Here is a 24,017-nt window from a genome sequence, read left to right as displayed (position 1 = left end):
TTTTGATCCCGTGAGGGAAATTTGGTCTCTGCATTTATCCCAATTCGTGAATTAATGAAACAGACTAGGCACTGACAGTGAACACACAGTGAGGTGAAGCACACACTAATCCCGACACAGTGAGCTGCCTGCTACAGCGGCGCTCAGGGAGCAGTGAGGGGTTAGGTGCCTTGCTCAAGGGCACTTCAGCCGTTCCTACTGGTCGGGGTTTGAACCGGTAACCCTCCGGTTACAAGTCTGAAGCCCTAACCAGCAGGCTACGGCTGATGTATGATGTGAGTATGGAATATGATGCAAAGCTTACCAGGGGGTGTGGTCAGAGTTTTGCCATTGTCCTGGCACCAGCCAATCGGGTGGATGTAAGGGCTCGTTGCGTCACACCTAGAGCCGAGATGAAAAAAGTCAACAATCAACAAATAATGAGCCAAAGTTGAACAATGCAACAATGACATCTGATGACATTAGGTGCAAATCTAATCCTGGCTTCACTCAATATTCTGCCCACTTAACACCAACTCTCTTGAACAACAGCATTTAGATTACAGAGCAGAACACAGAGCTGTCTATACACAGTGAATCAAAATTACGTGAATCAAAATTGTATCATAATTATTATATACTATACACAGAGGAAAATGGTGTTGTTTTTTTTTGCATTTATTGACAGGACAGTGAAGAGGCTGACAGGAAGTGAGTGGGAGAGAGAGATGGGGTGGGATCAGGACATGATCTGGGTCAGACTCAAACCCAGGTCCCCGTGGACACTTGGACCCAAGTGTGGTACGGAAGCTGTAGGCAGTTATACCTCAGCACCAGTAGACCTCAGCGCTCCTCATTTGGAGGGATTGTTTACTTTGTGACCTCTGGTGACATCAACACCAACATTGACATAAATAGCACTTCAATGGTACTTAACACTGCGACTCAGTGATATTTATCTGCCAAATCTCTTCCAAAACCAGGGAGAAACAGCCCATAAAAAACAGGCAAAGGTCAGAGAGCCCATTACACCCACAGCCCCAAACGAGCTTGTGCATAATGGTCAGTACGGCAGCTTGTTTTTCTGAGCGATTACACGTGCGCTCAGGCACCCTAGCATGTTGCTAAACAGGAGCGCTCTGACGCTGAGGATGCCTATGCCATCGGACTCGCCCGTGCTCACCTCTGTGGGTCATCATCAGATGCCTGATGACCATGCGTGTACACATGGGTAGCCAACTATACATGTGGCAAAGACTCTTAACAAGCCACGGAGCCTGTTTATCAACGCTGAGGTCAGACTGAGGAGCTGATGTTAAACCTCCCCGTCTAGGCGCAGGGTTTATACAAAATGAAAACAATACTACAGACAAATTCATCTACAATGGTAGTGAAAGGAGCCATTTTATAGGGGCATATAAAAAAAACATATGACACAGAAAGAGCAAACGTTCCAAACCAATGGAACTATGGAACCCATGGTAGAACCAATGGGATAATTGAGCACTATAAAGTCACCACATGCTGTGCCCTGCAATCTCTCTCTAGCTTTTGCCAAACGGCATTTGAATAAGCAGCTTCTGAATGACTACCTCAAGGACCAGGCCAGTTAGGAGCTAACGCACACCAACCTCTTTGGCCTGACTCATGATTAGATCAGCACTCGACTGGCCCGCCATATGGGCCTTCTGGGTCGGGGGTGTGTACAGCTGCAGTTGATCAACCCCCCCACCCAGACACACAAACAAACAAACAACCTGGTCATCATGACATCAAATGGGAGATGAAATACGGTGTGGGATTTATACTGACAGTTTCGCTTAGTCATATTTCAAAGGGCTACATCCAAAACTTGAATTTCCCCTTGGGGATCAATAAAGTCTTTATCTATCTATCTATCTATCTATCTATCTATAAGACACAAGACAACATCTACTGCACCAGACTTAATGTTCGTAGGGAATTCTATCTTTAAGTCGGACCTTAGTGGCAGCATGTAGCAGCTGAGCTGTTAGGCGTCAGATATTCTACCAGCTGTCAGAGGTCTGATTCTCATGTTTTGGAGATGGTTTTAGAGTTGTTGTTGCAAGTGTTCATGGTTTCGAGAAAGAAAGAGAGAGAGAGAGAGAGAGAGAGAGAGAGAGAGAGAGAGAGAGAGAGAGAGAGAGATCAGCATCATGAGAGTGTGTGTGATGCTCCTAGGGGAGCAGATCATTCATAATTCAGATAGAGCGCAGCACTCAGAGTTGACCGGGCCCTCACACAGCCTCTGCTACAGCTGCCACAGAGAGACACACTGCCCAGGGAATACACACACACACACACACACACACACACACACACACACACACACACATACGCACCCACACACACACGCACACACATGCACACACATGCACACACACACACACACAAACACACACACACAGACTTTCTCTCTCTCTCTCTCTCTCTCTCTCTCCCTCAAAACACACACACACACACACACACACACACTGAGGAGTTCGATATTAGGTTAGTGACTCGGAGACCTTACAACCTTTATGTTTGGCAAAGACATAAAACATAACTGGGTCACAGACACTCTATGCTACAAATAGCAAATAGAATAGAAAGGTTGCTTCTGACAGGCAGCTCTGTCTCCCTCACTGATGTTACAGCGCCACCCAGTGGCACTTAGACCTCAACATGGCATAGCACACTCCAACTGCACAGGCCCAATTCACAGCTTTAGCTTTTTCAGTGACCATCATGCTATTACAGTTTTTTCTGAATGCTTAAACACAACCGTGATTCTTATAGCACAATTTCTAAAACTATTAATACTTATAGCAAAAACACTGCTTTGCACTCAGTTTGCAATTTTGTAACACACACTTTGCACAACTGTAGGCACAATTCACTGCACAGCACTCTTTTTACGGAACTGTAAACACAACTAATGCTTTACACTCAATTTCCAAATGATCAACACACTCCTAGCAAATCTATACACATGTATGGCTATTATTACACCATTTTGCCAACTCTCTGGCACACTTTCTCATGTGAAAACTGTTTTAGATATTTAGTTCACTTTGCAATCAGCCGAAGAATAGGACGTGGAGGTGAAGAAGTAGGAGGAAGAAGAGGAGGAAGAGGATGCGGAGGTAAAGAAGTGAGAGGGAAAGGATGACAATGACAAGGAGGTGAAGTTAGAGGAAGAGGACAAGAAGGAGCAAGAGGAGGACGAGGAGGGGGAAGAGGAAGGGTAAGAAGAGAAAGAAATAGCCCTTTTACAGGCAAAAAAATCAGTCTACATGTGGGGATATTGTCATGTCAGGTCTGGATACGTCATTCCAGAATATATTTTCCCCGGTGCCTTGGACTAGGACATTGCATGTGATGTAGACGAAATTTTGAGAGAGACGACCCGATGTAGACCGATTTGTTTTGTCTCAGTGAAATTGCTATTTGGTGTTTTGACTTGGAAAAACACACTTGTGTTTGTTTTGATGTGTGTAAATGAACACCAATACTTGAAGTTTGGATCCCTGTATGTTTACAGATCTATGACAAAAGTATGACCTAAAATTGACATAGTCTACCCTGTGCACAGAGCCAGATTTTTATTCATACCATCAGTGTGTAGTTGGCACATTGTGTGCTTACTATTGTGATGGCTTGTGTTTACTGTTTGATATGAAAACATCATTTTTATGAAGGTGTGAAGAGTTAAGCAAGGTGTGTTAGCTTTTGCAAGAGAACTACAATGTTTTGCTAATTGGGTGAAAGGTTTTCCTATTTGTGTGTAAAGTTTTGCAAAAAAATGTGCTTAAGCAATCAGAAAAAACTGTATTAGGTCATCCAACACATACACACAACAGAAAATAAAATCATAGACACACACACACACACACACACACACACAACAGAAGCTAATCCACACAGTACCAGTAGTCATAGACACACACACACACACACACACACAGACACACACACAACAACAGAAGCTAATCCACACAGTACCAGTAGTCATAGACACACACACACACACACACACACACACACACACACACACACACACACACACACACACACACACAGACACACACACAACAGAAGCTAATCCACACAGTACCAGTAGTCATAGACACACACACACACACACACACACACACACACACACACACACACACACACACACACAGACACACACACAACAGAAGCTAATCCACACAGTACCAGTAGTCATAGACACACACACACACACACACACACACAGACACACACAACAGAAGCTAATCCACACAGTACCAGTAGTCATAGACACACACACACACACACACACACACACACACACACACACACACACACACACACACACATAACAGAAGCTAATCCACACAGTACCAGTAGTCATAGACACACACACACACACACACACACACACACACACAAACAGAAGCTAATCCACACAGTACCAGTAGTCATAGACACACACACACACACACACACACACACACACACACACACACACACACACACACACACACACACAACAAGCTAATCACACACCAGTAGTCATAGACACACACACACACACACACACACAGACACACACACAAATCCAGAAGTACCCTAACAGATTCAATCCACACAGTACCAGTAGTCATAGACACACACACACACACACACACACACACACACACACACACACACACACACACAACACACACACACACACACAGTACCACACACACACACACACACACACACACACACACACACACACACACACACACACACACACACACAGACACACACACAACAGAAGCTAATCCACACAGTACCAGTAGTCATAGACACACACACACACACACACACACACACACACACACACACACACACACACACACACACACAACAGAAGCTAATCCACACAGTACCAGTAGTCGTAACTCTCATCCCAGTTGTCGAAGTGGACCAGGAAGCGGCTGTCCACCATGTCTGCCACCGTGGCCACGCAGATGAACGAGGGGTTCTTCTTGTCCACTGCCTCTAGCTTCATCCCGACTCGGAAGCCCTGAGGCGTGACGGTCTGTGTGAAACAGGACAGAGGCGTAACAGACATAACAGCTTCGTATGACCACTTCAGTTTGACCAGAAAACTGGACACCTGTTCACCTGTTCTTCTTACTGTTGACTAGGCTGAAATACTGTACAGTTCAGTCTTTTGTTGTCGCGAAGATTATTTGATTTGAGTCTTTTCTGAACTTCATATAAATTCCAATCCGTTTGCACGGGGGGAAGTGACTATATTTCATGGATGTTCAGGTTTTTCATAAAACAAATAAAGTATGCCACAGTATGAGTCAGCAACACCTGACACCACTGTGATTCGTTTCACAGGACAATCAAAACACTTGTGAAATCACCCTGAAATCACTCCTGAAAGCAAGGCCTTGTCTGTCTGTCACCAACCCTCTATGTCCAGCCTGATGGCAGTGCAGCCTACATTAGAACAGACTGGCTGACTGGACTGGGTTGGTTGAGACTGGTTGAGAAAATCGAATGTGTGTCTGTGTGTGTTTCGAGAGAGAGAGAGTCTGTCTGTGTGTGTGTGTGTGTGTGTGTGTGTGTGTGTGTGTGTGTAGAGAGTAAGGGAGAGAGAGAGAGAGAGAGAGAGAGAGAGAGGCAGTGTGTGTGTGTGTGAGAGAGAGAGAGGTGTTTACCGTGTTCTGGTTCTCAAACAGGGCTTTGGGTGCAGCCTGGGCCTTGTTCTGCTTTATGTAGGACGACCAGCTGAACTCCTCATCCTTTATGCCTAGGGTGGGAAATGTGAACAGCACAGTCAGAGACACAGGATAAGACTGGATGTATCTCTAAGTTAATCTGACCACTGACCACAAGGATAACCCACCAAGAGCTGATGTGCAAGAAAAAAACATGCACACACACTTCCAGTGAAGGCTCTCAGAAGTAAACATGCATAACGGTACACACTTCCAGTGAAGGCTCTCAGAAGTAAACATACACACACCTTCCAGTGAAGGCATTCAGAAGTAAACATACACACACCTTCCAGTGAAGGCATTCAGAAGTAAACATTCATACACACTTCCAGTGAAGGCATTCAGAAGTAAACATTCATACACACTTCCAGTGAAGGCTTTCAGAAGTGTGCACCAAAGCAGAGACTGAGTAATCAAGTGCAATCAGAGTCTGTTTCTCCTGGTTGTCACAATGTCATGTTCTTCTTTGTGTTCATATCCACTCTTTTCCTGCCATCTTATGCAATACACTTTTATTTCTCCTAAATTATCTTGTCTGATTACAACGTTATGGTCAGTCTGTTTCCTTTTTTTTAAATGTAATGTTAAGACATTATTGTTCCACAATTAATTTTAATGTTTGTGATTACAGGGTATCTGCACATTTTCCAAGTGCAAATTTAAAGACTTTTAAGACCTTTTCAAGACATCTTAATGGAAAAATTAAGACTATACCACGGCAAAAAGATACATATGACAACTTAAAATTGTTTTTTTCTACTAATTTTAACCCCCACCTAATTTTGGATGTCTACAGAAGTTACGAAATATATTTTGGCGAAAGAAAAATAATTGTGTGAATTACCTTCACGGCTATAAAAATGCCCAATTTTAGGGTCTGGGCTGCTTGCTTTTGAAGCTGGCTGTACATATCTGGTTGTGCTTACTGTCTGAGACTGACTGTTCTTCACCTGTATCTGTAGTAGCCTATATTACTTGCCAAAGACATGTGCACTGGACTGGATTCCCTTCAATATATTTTTTTAATAGTTAGACTAAGCTATTAAAATATTTTAATAGGCCTACTTTATATAATTTACTATGTGCATGTATTCCCATATGCATCATATGTCCCATATACAGCACAGCAAATTACAGTTAATCCACTACTTTACATTTTGCATACCAGTTGTATCTAAACAAACTAAAGCTTGACTGAAACATTGTAAAACTATTGTTTTGTTTTAAATTAATTAAGAGAGAGGTCCTCCTCGGATCCTGCTGAAAACTGCTGGTTTCATCTCAAACACGCGATTATTATGAACGACGCTTTTTTTATGTAGCAGCCGCCGACAATCAAAAAATATGCAGTTATATTTCACAACTTTTGCGAAGTAGGCCTACTGGGAAAGCCTGGCAAGCAAGCTGCTGACAGATATTACAGGTATTATAACTTAGACAGATATTTTCTTCCCTAGGCTAGGCCAGCAACACACGCTGGAAAGATGCAAACAGATCAACTTAACATGTACAGTATTTCCTTCTGATTGCGAAAATGCAAGTCAGTCCGTGGTTCCTTCATAAATTGCGCAGCAAATTATCAGATGAGTGACAGAAGCACTGCGCATAATTTGACCAGCAGTCTTCGCGTCCATAGTTTGTGAAACCATGCTGCATCCGAGCAAAGATTCTAGATGCCCAGCGCAACTTCAAAAAGAAGGACAAATGAGCGTCCGGCTTGAGGCTGCGCCGGACGCCGGACAGGGCTTTTAAAACCCATATATCCGACCTAAATTCGAACGTATGGCCACCCTATCGCTAACTGGCTTATCAACTTTCTCCCGCTCACGTAGGCTACCTGCGTATCTCTCAGGCCTCGGCTACACCACGAATACGTCAGGCATATAGTCACTTATACAACTGCGTTCGGATGGATGGAGACATTTCACTCGCTCTCTTGCGCTCGCTCACTCGCTGGCGGTCCCATACGCAAATTTAATACCTCCCTTTCGAAAATTCAAGACATCCCCGACAATTTAAGACTTTTTTAGGCCTTAAAAAACGAAAGTTGTATTTAAGACTTTTTAAGGATCCGCGGGAACCCTGTGATTATTCATGCTTAACAGCTATGCTGATTTTATAGTAATCTGGAGAGCCATTTGAAAAGGCACTCCGCTGCCAATATGCTCCAGGTCACAGACTAACAAATGTTCCAACGAGACTTCTGGCCACCGCACTACCTGCAAAGAGCACAAAAGGAGGCCTTAGATATCCCACCACATCCATTAGCTTTAATTATATTTTACAGCACCAAACAAAAACCTTCATTGAGCAATTTACGTGTTTCAAACCATCCAGTGCAATGCCAAATGTGGCTTGTTTGTTTACAGTGGGTGGTCAATGCTATGGTCAACATTGGTGAAGACTGCATGGCATGCTGTTTCTGTCAGAGCTTTTTTAGGTCTGTCCACTATGAGGGCATGGGATGTGGGATGGGTGACAGCTGGGCCTTTTGGAATGCATGGACAGTCCTTTTGATATGCGCTGCCATGCACATTTTCGTCCCAAGCAAAGTGACCAGGTTATGCTACGCTACATTGACACACATACGGATGCTTTCTTACTGTCTAGAATTAGCTTTTTTTCCTCAACGTGGAGAGATATTTACATTTTCATTTCATTTAGCTGACCCTTTTATTCAAAGCCACTTACAAACAAGGGAAATAATCAAGGTAGTACAGTACTAGTTGTTGGTAGTGCCAGTAGAGGAGGTACTCTCTGAAGAGCTGGGTCTTCAGGAGTTTTATGAAGGTAGAGAGGGACACCCCTGCTCTGGTAGGAACTGGTAGCGCGTTCCACCCACAGGGAACAATAGATGAGAAAAGTTTTGATTGCCCTGAGTGTACGCGTGGCAGAGCCAGACGACGTTCACTGGAGGGGCGCAACGGTCGGGAGGTAACATATGCCTGTATGAGGGCATTCAAGTAAGTTGGTGTAGAACCGGAGACTACTTTGTAGGGAAGCGTTAGCGATTGATTGAATTTGATGTGGGCGGCTAAAAGTAACCAGTTGAGCTCGCTGAGTTTGCGGTTGATCAGCCAGTGGAGCTCACTGAGTTTGGGATGATCTCCAATCTACCCTGTCCTTCTTGTTTTTCCAGTGGGGCGAAAAGGTGTGGGTGGTGCATTGGCTCACCTTTGGGAGGGTGCAGCTTGTGTCCTGTCTTCTCGCACCAGCCCACTGGGTGGATGTCGGGGGAGTTGGAGTTTACCCAGAAGTCATAGCAGTCGGAGTATTTGTCGAAGTGCAGCCTGATACGGTGGCCTGAGACCTGCGGGGAGATGTGGAATGTCAGATCACTGGTGCTCACTTGGGCTTTGTGCAAGCTTGCTGGAATAGATACAGGCAAAGTAACATTTCAAGTAACCAGACAACTTTCCATTCAACTGTAAATTCCAAATAATGCTGGATAAAAAAATACAAATGCCTTTTTTCCCCCCCCATAAATGTTCTTTGGTAACACAAAATGAAAAGTTATAAACCGTAAGAGCTAACTAGATAACCGCGACAAGAGCGAACATTTGCAGAGATACTTGAAAGGAGGATTTTCAAAGAGATTGCTTATTTTTCTCCAAAGCAATATCCACTGTCTTCTGTAAGAAGGGACAGACTGACTAGCTGTAGGCTCATGAAGTCATGCCTCAGCATGTCCATTCTTCGGACATTGTGCAATGAAACCCCCGCACCACCACAAAGATAGGCAACCATGCACAAGACAAGAGACACTTCACACCATCGAATGATCATCAACAACCACTCTCGTCGAACAAAAGCACTAAAAGGTCTCTAATTTGCAAAAAGCCGGTCCACCGTCCCTCACCTCGGCCACGGTCAGCACACAGTACATGGATGGATGCTCGGGGTCAACCCCCTCCAGCTTCATCCCCACCCGGAAGCCATTCTTGCTCTGTGGGAGAGACTGGTGCTGTGGAGACACACCAAAAAAAAGACAAGTCACGCTCAATTATGTCCTTAATTGTCCCAACGTTGTTAGCAAAAAAAACACACATTTCTTCACATTAATGCCTTAGTCCGTTTAGTTCCACTGGAAGTAGCATAACAAGTAGTGGCATAAAACACAGGAGGGCATCTTCATGCGCATAACAAAGAGACTAAAAGAGAAGCTAATTGTAGTGCTAAGGGCTAAGAGATAACGAGACATGCAGGGAGAGCTGGGTATATGTATTTGGCTCATTGAGGGTGACAGGTCAGGACTATTGGCGTGCTGTGAGGGGCTACTATGGAGTCGGTTAGCCCACGTAGCTAAGACCAAATCAGAGAGGTGGAGAGTAAGCAGCAGAAGGACTGTGTCTGTGGACTCACCCCCTAATCATTTCAAACCTTGTCCAATTTAACTAGCTCCGACAATCAGAACCCAGAGTCATCTTATGTGTCCAGAGGGAAGGTCTTACCTCTTTAAACAGCTTGTTGGGGGCCGCGGCAGCCTTCTCCTGCTCCAAATACGACGCCCAGCACCAAGATTTCTTTTTCCCTCCGTAAGGCACCGCTATAAGACAAAAGTTTTCATTTAGGATACAGAAAGTATAACATAACTGGGTCTCTTGAAAAAATCAGGACAAATGTTCACTAAATCTATATGTGTGTCTGTATGCATGCATGTATATATTTATTTGCATTTGTGTGTGGGTGTGTGTCTATAAGCATTGACCAAATGGCTTCATCTCATGCTCCTAGTGTTGAGCATGACAACTGCCCCATCCTTAAAAGCCCTTGAAGCCATTGAAGACACAGCCACATGGGTGTCCCTCTCAGTGCCTCGGTGTCTCCCTCCCTCCCTCCCTCCCTGCCTGCCCAAACTCACTGTGCCTGAGTAGAGCTGCATCGCCTCTCCGTTTCCTCCGTCCCCGAGGTGCCCCGCGTGTGGACTTCCTGTTGTCCTTTTCTTCCTGTACAGAACCACACACAGTGGCTGTTTAAAATCACTTCACTTGAACAAGTATGGACACAGCGCACAATCAGCATGACAATATGGAAGTCTACACAGACAAAACCACAAACTGCAGTGTCATCTCATGAAAGAACATTTCATTTTAATTTTATTTTTTAGAAGAATTTCTTAAACCATTATGTAGGCGACAATTCATCTAACTGCTAGCACAAGACACTAGCAATACTTGGCCCACAGATTTGGTCTGCAGTGACCACATACACAGTAATATGAGCTGTATACTATCCCTTTACCATCTACTTTAAGTCAATGAATCTTGTGGATAAATACAATTAAGCTGATGATAATGGCCAGAATCAGAAATAATGATGTATTTTGTAAAGTAACACGAGAATGATAAGTATCCATTAACATCACTAAATATCATTTAATCATATTTTCATTTTTGTCAAAGCTTTTAAATATCACACTATTGCTCTAACAGTGAGAGCAGGATCCTATTGTGAGGTTGTTTGTTGGGCATGTCAACCATACAGCATGATGTCTTCTGCTAAACTACAAGCTGTGACCGGACAGGTTTCAGCTCTTCTGTTAGACGTATATGCCGTCATGGTGACCAAGATTATATTAAAATATATCATCCAGGTCCCTAGCTGCCCGCATCTGAGCGTCATTGATCTGGCACAAGAAAGAAATGTTCATCTACGATGGTGACACATTTCTAGTGGCCCTGCGGAAGCTATGCTCCATATTCTAAAAGCAGCAGAGAATTCCCACAGGATTTGCCAATGGGGGGGTTGTAGGGAGGAGAGACTGAGAGAAAGAATGAAGAAAAAAAGAAAGGAGGATGAAAGAGAAGAGCAGACGGAAAAATATGTAAGAAGAAAAGTGTAAGGAGTCGATGAAGGAGAAGTATAAGGGAAGAGAGGAGTAAAAACGTACGTAGTCCTCGTCGTCATCCTCAGGTACATCCATCACGCTGTCCGTCTCTTCTGGAACTTTCTCTTGCTGGAGGTGTCTCTTCCTGGTGCCCCCAATCACCTCTCCGTTGCTCTTGGTAGTGTCTTTCTTCAGATTCCACTCTCTGCAGGTCATGACAGCACCAAAACAGCTTTCACTAAGGACTATATTGTGGTCTCATTGCAAGTATCAGGTAAAGAAATGGCCACTTGTAATCCCATCTGAAGCCTTACAAAGTCTCATTTGACACTGAGCAAAAACACTACATGGACTTGTATTACATTAAAATCACCATATTTAAGATGAATTTAAATTTGATTTTTTTTTTCTGTTGGATAAGTATTGTATTATCTACTTAGACAGAATTGTACGACTTTCGTCAAATTCAGATGTAATCTCTGTGAAAAGGCAAATGAGAACTACTACACAAGAATCTTGAAATGGCACCGGCCTCCCAAACATTCAAATGTTACAAATCCAGCAGAGAGCGCAGAGCAACTATCAAGCCATGCTTATCATCTACTGTATCAACAACCTCGCACTGTTAAAGTGGGTAGACTGCAATGTATTTTTCTCCAAACGTCGTTTCTCAAAACGACAGCAGCACTCAAGGAAACTATGAAGTCTCTTGACTACTCTCTAAAAGTCCTTGTGACATTAGAGCTCCTAAGCCAAATCGGTGTTATCATGAACACCAATGCCTCCCTTGAACTCACGTCACTTGAACTCAGTCCTGCTTTAATCCAAATAAAATGTCATTAAGCACTCATTGGCTGCTGTTAACCCCCATCATCGACCCTCCCCAGCCCCCCCACCCTGTCTCAGGCTGTGTTGCCATGGCAGTGTTAGAGTCTCTGAGGGAATACCACTTTAAGATGAACATTCGCTTGGCAGCAACTCCTTCTCAAAGACAATGGATACATGTGCCGAGACGGGGGCCCAACGGCAATGCAGCACACACTCTCCCTACCTCTCTCTCGCTCTGTCTCTCTCTTTCTCTCCCTACCTCTCTCTCTCTCTCTCCTTCAATCCCCAGCCTCCTCCTCTATCTCTTAACTACCACTCTTTCTCTTTCTTTCTTTCCCCCCCCCATCTCCCTACCTCTGTATACCTCCCTCCCTCACTCTCTCCATCCCTCTCTCTCTCTTTCTCCAGCTGCATTGCATTAGCGAGGCTTTACGTTTGCAGACTGATGAATTATTGCTGCACGGCGTTTAGTGCGCGGGACCGCGAGCCGCACACCAGGCCCCCTGCACGCCGGCCGGCCGGCTGGCTAGCGAGCGGGTGAGCAAGCACGCGGGAGTGGAGTATTGATTTTCGAAAAAGAAGCCGAATAAGGGCTGTGGTTGGCGAGGCCAGAGAGATCGGGCTGGCACTGACCGCTTACATAAGTGTCCTTTATTCACTGGCTTGGGAGAGAGCGAGAGGGAGGCAAACTCCATCTGAGGCCTATTTACTATAAAACAGTAAATTATATTAATTATATAAATACTACTTACTATACACACACAGTATACTCTCCCCAAATTATGATAAAAACATTGAAATAAGAACGTTTCAAAAAGAATGACACATGAAAATCTACTGTCTGAGCAGCATAACAATGGCAAGACAACAAATGAATATGAATCCACAGTCCATGTAGTTACCTGCGTTTATGCGCCTAAGTATATTCAATTGAATATTTGTATTCTGAACGACACAGTTCAGTGTCGGAGCACTCACGGGCTTCCAAATGCTATTAAAAAAACGATAGCTCCTTTTAGCAGCTAGCACCTAGCACCTAGCACAATTCACCTTCACAGCACATTCACAGCAGAGCAATACCGGGCATCTAAGACATACACTAGCTGTCCTCTCTTGGTGGAACAGTAATGGTCAGGTGAAGGGTTGTGTTGTAAACACTGCTGATGGAAACATCGTTTTGTAACAGGATCATGTTATGCTTATAGGCCGATTTTTGAGGGATAAAAAACACAAATGTATGTGGAGCTCCCATGCTACTGAAATGAACCAACAAAAGAGCCTCACAGGTCTTGTGTGTGTGTGTGTGTGTGTGTGTGTGTGCTAAGTGATGTGGTGCTGAAGCTGAGGATGCTAGGAGACAGAGGCTGTGCGAAGCTGAGGGTCTCACTCCTGGTCCTGCTGCTGACAACGCTCGCTGCAGTGGCGTCCCTCAGGCAGGAAGTCGACTGCCGAGCCCTTCCTCTGGCATCGCACACACACCAGGCCTCGCTGGGCCCAGGGACGATGCTCCTCTTTCACCACTGGAGAGAACACAAGATGGAATGGAATCGATGGAAAGGAAAGGAGAAGAAAAGATGGAGACGGGATGGGAAGGTGAGGGATTGGGTAGAGGGGGGCAATGAAATGAAATGAAATGAAAAAGGAGTGAAAGAGAATTACAGAATAAGAGAAGGACAGAGAGAAAGGGTGGGTGTGAGAAAGAGAGAGATGATGAAATAGGGGGGTAGGGGAAAGCCCCAGTGAGCAACAGTGAAGGGTGGAGATTGAAAGAGCTGTTGATTTTTGTCACAATAGGCAAGGCAGGCAAGACGAGACGTCTCTGGCAGAAAAAAGATGGCCATTTCTTTTTGACTTCCAGTTAGTGTTGAATTTCAGTAAGGGTTTACAGTAAGACGCCAATGCTGAAGACTGCCTCAAAGGCTACATGATAGAAAATCATTAATTTTTCATTAACATTTAACATCTTCTTAGATTAATTTGTAGAGTAATGATGCTAGCAATTTAACAGTGCCTTAAACAAATCAGACTACATCTGCCTGAGCAGGAGTCATCAGATGCACTGAAACAACAAAAGTTGTAGCAAAATGATTTCCCATAATATTACATGATATCCATACAATACAAGTCCATAGTTAAAATGCAATGTCTGGTAGTCAAACCTGGTCTTAAATGATCAAAATGGGCTTACATGTGCACCTCAATAATATCTCAGCACCTAAAGTGGTTTAAACAGCTGTTTGTGATTATCAGTCAATTACAAAGAAACAGAAATCAAAAAGGGGTTACATTTTTTGTCCTTACACCAACCTTCATGTGCCCAACACATCAACAAAAGTGGCTTAGCTTGCGCAGACACATTTGAGTTCTAGCAGTTTAGCAAAGCACCAATTCTTTTGTCCTGGACAACAAAAGCAAGTGCATTAACTTGCCTTCTTGGGCAGTGGGGACTGCCCATGTGGTCGTGGCGTGGGCCTTCTTAACGCTGTCGTCATCTGCCTCATCGGTTATGACCTCCAGGACCCCAAACTCATTCACCCGGAACTGAAAAGAGCACAGGGCTGGCGTCTGACTCATGGTGCAGTTTGTTTTCAAAGCCAAGGCCACCACCAGCTTAGTAGGGTCTTAGGTGGAAAGGAACCCCAAAGCTTTTCCGAGCGGTCAGAAAAGGTATTACGGAGGCAAACTTAGCAAAACTGACAATTCCATATGATCAGATTCGCTACTTGTCTCTGTAAGGACTGTAGTTGTATCATTTTAAAGTAAGAATACAATGCAAGTTGCCAATTATTCCGTAAATATCCATATTATATATATATATATATATATATATATATATATATATATATATATTATAGTAAATTATCACTGTTGTAATTATCATCATTGATTTGTGAGTCAAGTGCTATATTCAATAACTACATAATATGTTATACTGTAGTCATCTATACATTAACGGTAGTTTCTACAGTCATTGGAAGCCCAACATGGTCCAAAATAGTCACACACTCACATCAATTCTCACCCAGCCCTCTGTAAGCAACAATGAAGTAATATCAACAAGCACTTTGGCAGATGGGAATGACAAACCTTCAGTTCACTTCCAGGCAATGTTCCCACTCCATCTTTCCAATCCATTGCTCCATAAACGTCAAAGTCAGGAGTGGCCGCATTCATGGCTGACTCCTCCATGACAAATGCTAAGCTTGTCTGCAAGAAGAATGCAATTCATTTAATTTGGGGAGATCATCATATAACATTTCCTAACAATCATCAAACATGATTTTTTTTTTACCAGTAGTCCTGCTGGAGACAAAAATATAACTTTATGCTAGAATTGAATGGCTTTAAACATATTTGGAATTCTTAACATTAAACTTTAGCTCCTGCCATACAGCTAGCACTGATAGTCTGATAAAACAATATACAAAAGAAATGATTGTCCTATGCTTCTATACGTTTTTTTTTCTTTTTCTTACAACCACGTTTGGTTCTGTCCTAACCAAAGGCTTCCTTCACAATCACTTCTCTGCTCGGGGCTTGATGTGAGGCCTAGTCTTACTGTACAGCGAGCTATACCATCCCGCCCTTCCAACGCTAGATGTCGCTGCTGTCTATATTTGAACGACTGCGCTGGAAACTTTCAAGACCCTATTCAACAATGAAATCACTAAGCAAAAAATGGAGACGAGAAATTCGCACGTATTTTGAACAGATTTCACTAAATAAAATAGTAATCCAGTCCCTTCTCTGTCAATAAACGCGTTCATATGCATGTTAATAACTTGTATCAATTTATGATCGCGTATTACGTATGTTATTTGTTTGTCAGACCATAAAATTAGGCTAAGTGCAGGCATCTAACCAGTGACATTAACAGTGCAAATCGTAGATAATCTATTCATCAAATAGGTATCTAAACTAAGTTCATTTTGACACGAATAGTTGATTTCTCACCCTAAACTGTCTGAAATCCATCATGATCGCTAGGTTTCAACGTAAAAATAATTTGTCAGGCTACATAAATAGTTTGGATTAATTATAATGTAATAGGTGTGATGTAATAAATTGCCAGCCGGTTTGACAGAGGGAGGTGATATGCCAACATAAATTTGTATTTTCAGTTGGCTCGCTTTGTTTGTTTTGCCTTTTATTAATATTTCTTTCGAGCTCTATTCCCCAAATACTTTTTTATAACGAGTAGGGCGAAATGATTCAATACGAGCCAACCTGTGCGGTTTTCTTTGTATTAGAAAAACTAGGTGTGCTACAAGCATTAAGAAGCAATCGCCCTGCAATCCGCGAATAACGCATTGTATCAGATATAAACACTTTTCTTTGGTCTCATACTATTTAATGTGTTTTAAAGGCAGTTTCCCAAAATGGCGGAGCTGGAATATACTCTATATAATTCTCACCCACAGGCCCGCAGACTCGTTGCATTATAGCAGAAATAATAATTTAAGTGTCAAAAAATCTCTATGGAAGAAAATGGTGATAGATATATTTTCGTCTCGCTCGTTTGACTAGCGCCCAGTTCCTGCCGCTTCCAGCCATACGAGGGAATGCACTAAACCTTGCATTATTTTTGAAAGAGTACAAAATATCATTTAGTACGCGTCTGCAAGACACAATAAATGTACAACGTAACGTTTTCTATCGACTGTGGTAATTTTCGACGCTACTTTTACAGTCGTTTAAAAGAGTAATTCATTTCATGCACTATCACATTGAAGCTCTTCCTGGCTGAAATTATTGATGACACGTCCAGTCGTTTTGTACTTTATTGCTAAGTTTTAGTCTAATTCTGTCGCAATAAACCTCTACCGAAAGTAAAGTACAACCTACCGCGGTTTATTATAGTGCGTAATTTGCGACCTAAACAGTTTTATTCTATGATACAATTGTTTTAATTTGTGTGTTTCTTACCCAAATTCTCCCACGAGTACTGACAAATTGCTCAGGCAGCAGTCAGTGCGCATGAGCGAGAGGCTGTGCGAGTGCTTGCAGTGTTGCCCTAGCTTCATACGAGAACACATGATGCCAATATCGAAAGTTTTGGCCGGGCAAATTCCAAAAATATGTCACACCTTAAACTATAGGTTATCGGGAAGGTAAACCATTAAAAAACACAAACACAATCCCACGATCGACGCAAGGTTTGCAGGCTACCACGACATTGCTTCAATAAAACAACATGAATGCCATCTGTTACTAAAAATAATATCCAACGTGCAAGCTAGTCAGTGAAATATGACAAATAGTTGAATTAAGGGAAGGGGTAAAGTCATGGGACGCACGGTCACATCTAGTAATCACTTCTGGCACATGACCTTGCTTATTTTCGGTTTTAATAAGCTAGCAGCTATGTTTTCGTTGCAGAACAACAAAGTCTGGTGTAGGCTAATTGACGCGTGGGTTTTTTGTAAAGGGGCATTCTATCAATGCGTATGACTATATATTGTTATTGTTATAAGTGGTCATAGTTCCGCATATCTACTGTAAACACCATGCTTTACGCAATGCAATAAGAAGGATGAAGCAGAACTTTTGTCGCGCATGATCACTGCCTGCCCTGTTTTGAGGTCCTGTTCGTCTTTGTAAGAAGTTGCACATATGCCCTTGGAAAGAGTATTTGTGTATAAAAAATGGCTGTAGTCTACGTTTACGCAAGATTGTACTGTTTCGCTGAAGGGAAACGATGGACCTGACACATGTCTTGTGGTAACAAACCGGGCACAGGCGTCTGTTCATGCACCATCAAACAATATGTATTAATGAGGAATATATGAATATGTAATCAAATTATTTTCTGTGTTAGCCCAACGGCTTTCAACCTAGTAACATAGGCTACATGCCAGAAAGCAGGTCCATTTTGGATGCCCGTGCATCACCCCTCCATCGTTTTAACTTTAGCTGTGGTATGCATTGTCAAATTGTTTATGGACCTTTTTTTAAAAGAAGAAACAGACAGTAGACAGACTTCGTAGACAGTCTAATAGCTGTTCACATATTGTAGACACTAAATGGAGAAATAGCCACTACATAAATACTGTATTCACCAATCACCAACACAACATGGCATTGGCTAGTATGATAAGCAGCAGCATTCACATACTCCAAGGTTTATTGTTAGATCCCTTCAATGCGTGCACTTGTTTATATATATATATATATATATATATATATATATATATATATATATATATATATATATAAGGGAACAGGAAGTGCCCAACAATCTATAGATTGTGTTATCATTGATTCCACTCAGTAAATAGGCAATCCATGTTCTTTGTATATCAGCCATCTATATCAGTGTCAATGACACAGAAACGTTTGAATTTGTATTTGTTGTAGTAAATGCAATCTCTGGGCCCCATGCTTATTCCACAGTATTTACCTGTGAGTGTTGGTGGAGTTTTTTTTTATTGTAAAATCATATAGATCACAGCTGCCATGTTGAATTCTAGATGGTATAATTGTGAATCTGTTGAAATTGTGTGAGGATTGCAGGGAGACTCCATTTCGTCAAGCCCTTTGTTGTTTCTTTCTCCTGTCAACAAGCTCAGCAATATTTCACCTATAAACTTAGTGTGTGTTTACCTCCATGCATTCTAGGTAGAAATAGGTACAATGGGTTAACCAAATAGTTATTAGACGAGTTGTCTGCATATTGTATGATTACTAATAACTGACAAAGCATCATGACAAAATGTGATTACTGATAACATGCACATGACAAACAGTACATTGCAGCATCAGTATAATCGGTGATGTTGCAGTGATTTCACCCTTTTGCAGCTCTGATGCCACTGGCTTAGTTTGAGCTAAATGAGAGGATTACAATATGTGTGCCAGGCAGCTCAACCTGCATCACATCATATCATGCTTTTTTCCCCTGTGCGTACTTGGGAAGAACATAGGAATCCATTATAAATACTGGGGGAAAGCTGGCTGCGGCATCAGGCCTATAGGCCTTCTGACTCTTTGGACAACACCACTCTCGTCAGCAGCCTCACCGCCTTAAGTGTGGAGGGACTCTGACCACCGTCCCTGGGCCCCACCAGCTATTCACACTAAAGCAGAATTACATTGACAACAAACATGTATCTGCATGCAGCCCATGTCAAGCACTGATAATGGAAGAGACATGCCAGTGTTAGCCAGTGTGCTAGCAGTGCTAGGTACAGTAAGTGGAGTATTTTTAGTCCCATCACTCAGGGAGTGTGTGGGACAGGCCTAAAGGGGTGGGCTTTATCCCGGCCCAGATTGAGAGAGGCTTTTTGCGTTGGGCTAATCCGGTTAAGCCCAGCCCTTGTCCAGCACCGTGTGTCTGCCTCACCTGCGTCTGCCGTAGATGTCTGCTGCCTGCCACCATTAAAGATTCGGGGAGGAAGATTCATGTTTTTGGACTACTGCTGCAGGTGTTGCTCAGTCACTTTCATCAAACGCCATGGACAGCTGCCTGTCAACAACAAACTTAACGACACTTGGGTAAAAAAAAAACATTATGTATTTTTTTGAGAGCCCATTTGTTGGGCCGTAAGTGAAGGAGGTTAGCTGAGAAGACGCTTTGTTTTTGTGTGTGTGTGTGTGTGTGGATTTGTGAAAGTGTGTACACAGGTCATGTTTGGTTACAAGTGAGTTAACTGTTTGAAGTAAAACATTTTACAGTGCAAATTCAAAATGTTTTGACTTGTGTTATTGTCTTCTATGTGGCTTCATATACGTAACAACATGTCACACTCAGACAAATGTGTTCTGTAATAATTTCAATCCATGCGTACAGTTTTTAACTTTTAACATTTAAAACTGATAAAGGATCATATCTGTTTTTACACTGTTCTGTACATACTTGTCATCCTGGAAACATAAGCAAATAACATTATCTTAATTTCTGCAGATTGTTCTCCAGAACTTGCTAATGTGCATGGTGACTTTCTATGCACTCTACTTTATTGCTGTCAGCCTGTGCATAGGCATATTCAGGTGAGGCTTAGAAATATTTTCCATAGTATTTAAGAAGAACTTCCTCCGGTTCTGTATGCGTCGACCTCTTGTGTTGTGGTGAGCAACTCACAAGCACTTCCTGTTAGGGTGAGCTTGGCCTCTTACGAGGAGCTGCAGTATGACAGCAAAGCAGTACAGTGTTTCGACTATGTTTAATATGTCTTCTTATGTAGTACAGGTCTCACTATGTTCACTAAAATGTTTTGAACACCCTAGTTGAGTCGGTTTTCCTTTTGATGTGATTAACAAGCAAGGGATGTGATCTAGATTCCATTGGCTGTTAGTTAGTACAGAGATTAAAGCACTGATTTGATTGATCACCGTTTTACCTGAAAAATGTCACTGACAAAAAATATTTCTTTGTGCATTCCCTGCACAAAAGGGCAACAAAAGCCGCGTTATAAAGCAACCAAAGAGCCGTGAAGGCGTCTAAAATGGACACTGGTCACTTATTATCAGCACATCTGTAGTGTTTTTTTTTCTGTGTTCTTTTATCAAAATAAGACTGTGGAGCCGAGGCCTCTCTCTGGGCAGGTCTGTGTCATGGTACTAGTGTGGTACGGGTTGCATCTGTCTCACATGTGGATATGCTTTGTCTCGCCCCAATAGAGTGGAGGAGGTTGACAGCATGTTGGCTCCCTTCGACTACACAACCCAACCATCATGGCACAATCCCAAATATTTAGGTATGGCACTTATTTATTTTACCAGGGCCTATACATATGTGATTTACATGTAGGTCACTCATAATGTATGGTTTCTGGGTGGGGTGGGGGTAAATGTATTAAATTGAAAAGATTAATCATATTAACCATAAATAGAATAATAAATGAACAGTTATGGAATCGCTTCATTATATAGCGATTATTTGACACACACCCCAGCCACTGTGTTAAATCTCAGCCTTTGTTTTTGTTTGTGTGTTTTTCTGTTGCAGTGTGTGTAATCTCCACAGAGGTGACTTATATCCTGGGAGGCCTGCTGTTTGCTTGGATTGTGGAAGAATGGGTGTGGGACTACGCCATCACAGTCACACTGCTGCATGTTGGCCTGACCATAGCAGGTATATGCGACCTTGTTTAGTCTGATGGAGGTTAGCATTAAATAAATATCAAACCCTTCCACTGTCAGGTGATTCCCATATCCTTTCATTCTTTCATTCATTCATTCATTCATTCATTCATTCATTCATTCATTCATTCATTCATTTATTCCTGAAACAGTTTTATGAAACCAGGAAACCAGGTGTGCCATTAGTGTATATTGTGACAGACTGAGGCTAGAAACACAGGTAGACGACAACCCTGTCCACTAGTGTTCATAAGATCTTCATCTTCAGTTGCTCATTGACAAGTTACATGTATAACACAAGAATAATATTTCACCCACTAATATTGATAATAAGCAAGTGTTAATTCATCACCATTATCAATAGTTCCTTTGCCCTCATACATATTTTTGGGCAGAACTTGATTCAATATTCCATCATGCAATCATATCGAATCATATTATCGAATATATCGAATATCGAATTATTCACATGGTTGTAATTAGCAGGTGTTTTAGCCATGCTAGTCGGGTTGCGTCACTAGTGAGAGTTTCTGTTTATATTTCGCTGCAGCTAAAACCAGTACACCAAACTATGTCAAGCACTGCATTTTATGGATCTCTCTCTCTCTCTCTCTCTCTCTCTCTCTCTGCTTCTCTGTATAACAGGCTATGAATGTAGCTGTTCATGCCCACAGAGGTCTTAGTCTCGAAAGTCTGGTGCAGTAAAGTTTGCTATAATGTCAAACTCAGTGCAGTTATGTCAGAGCCAGGGTTGTAGACCCCCTCTCCTCAGCTCCTACACAGATGCAAGCTTCAACATAGCCTGGCTAGGTGACAGTGAATTAGATTAGTGAAAAACAATGGATGGTGTCACAGTTAATCCTATCAGAAAACTGATTGGATCTCAGTTGTGGCTGGTTGTGCAATCAGACGAAACCTGTAGGAGGTACTTTAGCTCATGAATGGAATGATCATCACTACACTCCTATACAGCGATATGCCTTTGAATTGGCCATTGTTTGTGTTTGTGCTGGACTGTTAAACATTAAAACTGTTTATAAAAAAAATAATTCTAACAAAAATATGTTTTTTTCTGATTTATTCTAGTTATGTCTGACATCCCATCCACAGAGCACTGGTGGATGGCACTTGGTAAGTATTATTGTAGCACAATTACAAATTAAATATTTTGTTGTGACAAGGTGACTGACCATAGTATTTACCAAAAGTAACATGGCACAAACGCCCACCAAATCTGGATATAGAGGTGGAGTCCTAGATATCTGATAACAGGAGACTCGGCTACAGGACTTTGTATTTACACAAGGTTGTGGATAGTTTCTCCACCTGAAGCTTGGCTGACCGACACAGCACTGGATCCGTTTTCTTTTGGCTTAGTGATATCGTAAACATGATAACCCCATTATGGGGATTTGTCCACAACCTTGTGAGGTCTACGAACCTGTCTGCGTCCTGAAGTAGCCTTTGTAATGCTGCTAAAAGCAATTTGGAAGGGTCAAGGTACAATTTTTCTGCATATAAATGGAATTTTTTAACAGATAGATAGATAGATAGATAGATAGATAGATAGATAGATACTTTATTGATCCCCAGGGGATCAGCATGACCTATGCTGAATTTACCTTGATTACACAATGATTTCCCTGTCAACTTTAATTATAAAACCCGGTAGCAGTTTGCGGTCATGTTTACAGCATTACATTACATCCCAAGATATGATTGGTTTCATTTATCACCCACCTAACCTACATTTACTTTAAAAGGGAAGTGACAAAAACAGTCAATGGCAAGTTCCAAACTACTGTCTAACGGGACCATTTTTAATGACATAGTGATATAGATGACCCTATTTGAACATTTCTAAAACCACGATGCTTCTATGGGTGTTGCTGACATGTACAATCTTACAAATGTCTTTTTCTTTTGTAGGCGCTGGCCTGGTCATGATGATTCTTGGGGGACAGATACTAGCATACAGACTGTTCCGGAATAATTTTGTGTACCCAGCTGACCTCCAAAACTTCTGATGCCATTTTTGACTCCGTATGTACAGATTAAGAATGTTGTTTTATATTGTTTTCTACGTCAAATACCAAAGGTAGTTTTAGGATCTCTACATTTCAAAGAAATATATATTTGGAAGACTATTGAGAAAAAATAAATATTTTGTGCAAAAAATATCTCTGTTCTTTCACTGCTCTTACACCAATGACCATCTGCCAGTGTTCTGTGAAAATGCCAGAACTGAGCAGAGTATCATGTGTCTTTTAGACGCCAAGAATACAGTTCTAACCAAAGTCACCTTATTGAAGCAGAATGTAAAAAGGATGTTAATTTCAAGCTCTGTATAAATGTCTTAATTATCAGGCAAGTCATTCCTCCTTAGAGGTGCATTTAGGTTCTGACTTGCAGTGCCATATCCCTGTTAAGAAGTCTGCAAAGTAAATGTTAAAAAAGGTTGGCACGTTTACAAGTAGTGCTGAACATCTGTTGTCAGAGTAAATCCTCTTATACAGTACATTAAAACT

General features: G+C 42.2%; 2 protein-coding genes across 2 annotated transcripts in view; one reads left to right on the top strand and one right to left on the bottom strand.

Moving 5' to 3' along the window:
• l3mbtl3 (L3MBTL histone methyl-lysine binding protein 3) overlaps nucleotides 1-17,409 on the bottom strand; it is a 41,954-nt gene extending 24,545 nt beyond the window's left edge. Inside the window, exons 1-12 of the mRNA XM_048249582.1 lie at nucleotides 17,335-17,409; nucleotides 15,496-15,615; nucleotides 14,838-14,949; nucleotides 13,796-13,928; nucleotides 11,644-11,785; nucleotides 10,615-10,699; nucleotides 10,205-10,299; nucleotides 9,613-9,717; nucleotides 8,928-9,063; nucleotides 5,694-5,785; nucleotides 4,908-5,059; nucleotides 305-381 (exon numbers count right to left, since the gene is read on the bottom strand). Of these exons, the coding sequence (XP_048105539.1) occupies nucleotides 305-381; nucleotides 4,908-5,059; nucleotides 5,694-5,785; nucleotides 8,928-9,063; nucleotides 9,613-9,717; nucleotides 10,205-10,299; nucleotides 10,615-10,699; nucleotides 11,644-11,785; nucleotides 13,796-13,928; nucleotides 14,838-14,949; nucleotides 15,496-15,597 (1,231 nt within the window). The 5' untranslated portion in view covers nucleotides 15,598-15,615; nucleotides 17,335-17,409. The remainder of the gene's footprint in view (nucleotides 1-304; nucleotides 382-4,907; nucleotides 5,060-5,693; nucleotides 5,786-8,927; nucleotides 9,064-9,612; nucleotides 9,718-10,204; nucleotides 10,300-10,614; nucleotides 10,700-11,643; nucleotides 11,786-13,795; nucleotides 13,929-14,837; nucleotides 14,950-15,495; nucleotides 15,616-17,334) is intronic.
• Nucleotides 17,410-19,703: 2,294 nt separating this feature from the next.
• tmem244 (transmembrane protein 244) lies at nucleotides 19,704-23,655 on the top strand. The gene is made up of 6 exons (XM_048250881.1): nucleotides 19,704-19,902; nucleotides 20,312-20,397; nucleotides 21,028-21,104; nucleotides 21,356-21,481; nucleotides 22,576-22,620; nucleotides 23,419-23,655. The coding sequence occupies exons 1-6, from the start codon at nucleotides 19,810-19,812 to the stop codon at nucleotides 23,514-23,516; spliced, it is 525 nt and encodes a 174-aa protein (XP_048106838.1). The 5' UTR covers nucleotides 19,704-19,809; the 3' UTR covers nucleotides 23,517-23,655.
• The last annotated feature ends 362 nt before the right edge of the window (nucleotides 23,656-24,017 follow it).

This window comes from Alosa alosa, chromosome 8 (assembly GCF_017589495.1).
Source record: "Alosa alosa isolate M-15738 ecotype Scorff River chromosome 8, AALO_Geno_1.1, whole genome shotgun sequence".
Lineage (NCBI taxonomy): Eukaryota > Metazoa > Chordata > Actinopteri > Clupeiformes > Clupeidae > Alosa > Alosa alosa.
Note: the sequence above shows the minus strand (reverse complement) of the source record. Positions and strands in the feature narration are given on the sequence as shown.

Bases quoted from the DNA above. Each gene is read 5' to 3' on its own strand.
- tmem244 (XM_048250881.1), top strand. From the start codon at position 19,810: ATGTTTTTGGACTACTGCTGCAGGTGTTGCTCAGTCACTTTCATCAAA. The intron at 21,482-22,575 runs GTATATGCGACC...GATTTATTCTAG, and splicing joins TGTTGGCCTGACCATAGCAG to TTATGTCTGACATCCCATCC. The intron at 22,621-23,418 runs GTAAGTATTATT...TTTCTTTTGTAG, and splicing joins GCACTGGTGGATGGCACTTG to GCGCTGGCCTGGTCATGATG.